At 46.9% G+C, this 5,041-nt stretch overlaps 1 protein-coding gene across 1 annotated transcript; it reads right to left on the bottom strand.

The window, feature by feature from the left end:
• Positions 1–2,137: 2,137 nt before the first annotated feature.
• On the bottom strand, positions 2,138–3,185 carry MRPL51 (mitochondrial ribosomal protein L51). The gene is made up of 3 exons (XM_007469430.1): positions 3,077–3,185; positions 2,882–2,992; positions 2,138–2,451 (listed from the first exon to the last, which is right to left on the bottom strand). Exons 1-3 carry the CDS (start codon positions 3,183–3,185, stop codon positions 2,255–2,257), a joined length of 417 nt encoding a protein of 138 aa, XP_007469492.1. The 3' UTR covers positions 2,138–2,254.
• Positions 3,186–5,041: the final 1,856 nt, after the last annotated feature.

The raw sequence follows: 5,041 nt of genomic DNA, 5'->3' as shown, positions 1-5,041 counted from the left end.
ACATAAATAGAGTGGTATAGCTTGAGTTTAAACCCAGACCTGTCTGACTCCAAAGGACATGTTTTTAATCAATAGTCTATACTATACTAGAGACTCATATCAACCTAAACTCTCCCCCCGCAAGAAACACAAATAGCACTTTTAACCCACATAAAAAATTTCTTTAAAAGCAATATGTCAAATACTTTCTTTTTGTCCATTTCGTTTTTTTTTTTTTTTTTTTTTGCCATGCCTTGTGGCATGCAAGATCTCAGTTCCCCAACCAGGGATCAAAGCTGTGCCCCTTGCATTGGGACCGCAGAGTCTTAACCACTGGACCACCAGGGAAGCTTTCCCTACTTCACTCTGCAAATATTTATTGAGAGCCTTACATAGACTAGGCTCTGGAGACACTGAATTTAACTCTCATCAATACACAATTCTAAAATTGTAGCAATATTTTTCTCCTCTCAGTTGAGTAATGTCAAACTTATTTGATTTATGGCCAAGCAAATTATTAAAAGATGAAAAAGCAGACAGTGTCATACTATGCTTCATTATAGCTAGACCTACCCAGCCATCTCCCAACACATTCTATGTTCCCTCACCATGTACCACGGATCACTCTTCTCTTCCCCACTTGAAATGTTCTACTTCTTTCTCTGCTTCCTGAAATCCAACCTCTTCTATGAAGCCTCTTCTGATTAGGCCAAACACATTCTCTTATCTAGGTTATTTATCACCCACATCAGTGGTTTCCAAACACAGCTAATTAAAATCACCTGGCTTTTAAAATTAGAACTACTTAAAATCAGAGGAGTCATACTTTGAAAAATCAAAAGCAAAAGCCTGGAAACAATCTAAATGTCTATCAAAATGGAACAGTTTAAACCATTATGGTATATAACTTGAGAATATAAAACCGTACCTAAGCTACATTAAGTGAAAATGTAACTTAGTGTGCATGGAATCCTACTTTTTTTATAAAGTAGATAGACAGATAGATAATATAAGCTTGTACATGCACAGTATATATCCAGAAAGATTAAAAAGAATGTCGTAAGAGTGGTTGCCTCAAGAAGGAGCACAAAAAGCAAGCTGTGAGAAAACTTCTCATCTGATTACTTTTTTTTTTTTTTTTTCTTCTGGCTGCGTTCAGTCTTTGTTGCCGCGCAGGCTTTCTCTAGTTATGGCAAGTGGGGCCTACTCTTTGTTGTGGTGTGTGGGCTTCTCGTTGCGGTGGCTTCTCTTGTTGCGGAACACGGGCTCTAGGCACGCGGGCTTCAGTAGTCATGGTCCGCGGGCTCTAGAGCACAGGCTCAGTAGTTGTGGTGTACGGGCTTAGCTGCTCCACAGCATGTGGGGTCCTCCCAGACCAGGGCTCGAACCCATGTCCCCTGTATTGGCAGGCAGATTCTTAACCACTGCGCCACCAGGGAAGTCCCTGATTACTCTTAATTTGAAATGTCTATATATCCTATATGGATGTCCATATGTCCTATACGGATGGATACATTTTTAAAAAATTATTAAAAAAAAAACCAAACCCACCCACATAGACCCACAAGACTTCAGCTCAGCTCTACAGATCATAAATCTTTGGGGGCAGGGAGTAGACTTTTTAAATTGTTAAACTACCCAGAGATTCTGATGATCAATCAGGCTTAGGAACCACTCATATGGTACTTAACTCATATGGTACTTAATGCCTCCTATTAAAGTGTACCTGTGAGACTATAACTTTATACACTTAACTAGAAAAGCATGGGGGGAGGATATACATTTTGGTTTTCCTACCGTTCTCAGCTCAGAAAAGGTACTCAATCAATATTTTTTGACAAGGTTAGTGCAGAAGCATAATTCCATTTTTCTATTATACTTCATTTCAGTGTGGAACGGTTTTTAAAAATACATTTAACATGATGGCACTGTGGGGCAATTTAAAATGACCACCTTCAGTACATGAAGGGCCAAACGTCAAAAGATGCCAACAATAATTTTTTAGTTTTTAAACACCATAGGTATGGCTGGACTGCAAAGGGCAAGTGGTGAAGTCCAAACCTAAGACTATAAGACTTAGGGATGAGTTCCACTTCCTAGTCGCATGAATGAGTAGAAGGAGCATCTAGAGGGAAATAAAGGCGTGGATAACAGATTTCAAAGAAGTCCCATTTTATTCCTGAGAGCATACAAATCCCTTTCCTCATAAGGAAAAGCACTTTCCCTTTCTCTTGGGTGACAGATACGCCTCTTCCACAGTTCCCAGCATTCACTTCTACCGGTACTTTCCACGTCGGTTAAAGCATTTGTAGAGATAGCTGATGCGTTTGTTCAGGTTGTGCAGGTCATCAGTGAACATCCGATTTCCAACCATTCTCTTCTTTCGGATACAACGCTGCAATTCATTCCCCTTCCAGCCTCGAAGCCATATGGGGCCCTTGATCAGTTCTTTAGGGTGCTTTTCAAAGTTTCCTGTGTAATGTGAGAGAAGGTATTAGTTCCAAGAGGAGAGAACCCAGCCTCCACCAGCTAAGCCTTCAACACGGTTGCATCTCCCTGAGCAGCACCTAGAGACAAAACACATTACGCTAGGGTAACAAGAGCATAGGCTCTGGAGCAAGACTGCTTGGGGTTCAAATTCTGGCCCTGCCATTTACTAGCTTTGGAAAAACTACTTAACCTCCCTGTGCCTCAGATTCCTCATCTGCAAAGTGAAAAGGTTATGAGGATGAAATATGTTAATGCATATGCGGGGCACACGGAACAATGCCGAACACAACGTAAATAGCCACGTGTTTGTTCTTACTACTGAAGAAGGTACCATTTCTACACAGGTGAAAAAAGATAGTCATTACAGCATAACTGCCGTTCTGAAATTCTGCACTACGGAGTCCAGTCTTACCCAGGATCCCGATGTTGTCATATACCCCGAACATGGCCCTCTTCTCGTTCCAACGATCAACCACTTTGCGGGGCGGGAGGGTGACCCTCACATGGAACAATCTGGGAACACCTAGGAATGGGGAAGAAAAGGAATGAATCTGAGCCGCTTACTGAGAAGTAGTTCTAGGGGCGTCCTTCTGCATCAGCCACTTACCCAGAGAGAAGCTTCTGCAGGCCAGCGGCACCTGGCCCCATAGGCTCCTGCCTGCCACCAAAGAGAGGCCGCCTGCCACCCAAGAGAGGTTCCCTGCCATTGCTCTCATCCCTCCCCTACAACAGCCCACCTCACAAGCCCAGGAGGGAAGGCTAGACGTTGCCTTCAAGGAGAGAACAAGAACCGTCCCCGCTGGGTTCACCAGGCTACTACGTGCACGCAGCCATCTTGGGCTTTACGCAGGCAGCTCCGGGTGAGACCCAGCCTGGCCCCGCCTTCCCCAGCCACGAGCCCCGCCCTCCAGGTTCCGTTGCAGAAGGTCTTTGACGCCCCACCCAGCCGAGGCGCTTCCGGCCTGCCCGCCGGAAGGTTTGGAGCTCCGGAAGAGCTGAGGGACTCGTCTCGTTGCCTAGCTACCCCCAAAGCTGAAGGTCAAACAAATTCACCCTTTCTTGTTTCCGTGGGCGTCCCTCAACTGAGGGAGAGGAAGGTCCGGAACCGGGAACCCAGAGCTTCCTTTCTCTGTGCCCCACAGCAGTTTTGCGCTGTAGCTGTTTTTATTCCCCCAGTTCGACAGGGGAGGAAATCTGAGGCTGAGGGAGTGAAGTGACCTACTGGACGTCATAAGGCAGAGGACATGGCGGAACCTGGACTAGAGCCTAAGCCTTCTAACTGCCGGCCTGAACTTGCCTCCTGTCTTGGGGGTGACGGAGTGGGTCACGGTCCCAGGGGCACGGCCACTGCCCAGCTACAAACGCAGCATCTCTGGCAGGCACCGCCAGAGCCTCCTCTCCACCGACCGCGAAAAAAGAGGACCCTGTGGGGAAGGAGGCGGCCGCGAGACTACGGCGTGTGGGGGGTGGGGGGGAGCCGGAATCTAGGCCCCGCCCTCCTCGGGCCTTCCGCCTCCTGCGCTCTGATTGGCCGGTGTCTGCAGCGAGCGTCGCGATTGGCCCCCTTGCGGCCGTTGAGGTTTGAACTGCACTTTTGTGGCTTTGCCCGCGCGGCGCCCGGCTCGGAGGCGGGCTTTTGCCTCCGCCTGGCGGGTATTGGTCGGTCTCTCTACCCACGGGAGTGCCGCGTCGCAGATTGGTGCGTCTGGTGCCCTCCTTGGTTTTTCCTTCGTTTCAGCCCTACATCCCGAGTTGGAGGAACGGCTGGAGAAGTGCTCTTGTAAGGTGCGGTGTTGAGGGGGAGCGGGGAAGGAGAGGCCGGGAAAATCGGCCACCGGGCTGTAGGACGCGGTACTGGGCTGGGAGGTCTAGTGGGTGTGTCCTTGTGGTACGACGTGGTAGAAACAGTAAGTCTCACAGATCCGCAGTGGAATTTGGGCAAATCGCTTAACCTTTCTTAGTCTCAGTTTCCTCATCTGTAAATTGAGCTATATTACTATGCACTTAATGAGATTGGCATTTGGAGACTTAGATCAGATAGGACGTTCAAATAGCCGAACAGAACCTGGCACAGAGTAAACAAATAGTAAATGTTCACGTTCTCTCATTCTGGAGACAGGAAGCCCATTAGCCCATACTGGGTCACCGTTCTGACCTCAGATGAGACAGTGTCTATATACTTAAGAAGTTTTGCCTATAAAAACAGAAATAACAATGCTAACTTAACGCATCGATATGCCACTTTACAGTTCTTTAAATACTTTAATACCCCTTGACTCATTTGATCCTGAGAAATTTTGTAAAGTAATCAGAGATCAGTAATCCTGCTTGACAGATGGGGCCCAGGGGGTTAAGTGACATGGCCAAGTGTCAGAGTCACAACTAGAATTAGATTCTAGGCCAGGCCTAATCTCACACGCTCTAAGATAATGTTATTAGCTTGATGTAAGACTAAAAAGTGTTATGTATTGGAGGACGGGAATAATAGAACCAGATTAAAAAGACGACCCTTAGATATAGACCCTGACTTGTTTGCTGTTTGGCTTCTAGCCCTGTGAGCCACTGGGGGAAG

The sequence above is a fragment of the Lipotes vexillifer genome, unplaced genomic scaffold, assembly GCF_000442215.2.
Source record: "Lipotes vexillifer unplaced genomic scaffold, Lipotes_vexillifer_v1.1 scaffold395, whole genome shotgun sequence".
Classification (NCBI taxonomy): Eukaryota; Metazoa; Chordata; class Mammalia; order Artiodactyla; family Lipotidae; genus Lipotes; species Lipotes vexillifer.
The sequence above is the reverse complement of the archived record's forward strand: the minus strand, read 5'-3'. Positions and strand labels throughout refer to the sequence as shown.

Bases quoted from the DNA above. Each gene is read 5' to 3' on its own strand.
- MRPL51 (XM_007469430.1), bottom strand. From the start codon at position 3,185: ATGAGAGCAATGGCAGGGAACCTCTCTTGGGTGGCAGGCGGCCTCTCT. The intron at 2,993-3,076 runs GTAAGTGGCTGA...CCCCATTCCTAG, and splicing joins CTGCAGAAGCTTCTCTCTGG to GTGTTCCCAGATTGTTCCAT. The intron at 2,452-2,881 runs GTAAGACTGGAC...CACATTACACAG, and splicing joins TGACAACATCGGGATCCTGG to GAAACTTTGAAAAGCACCCT.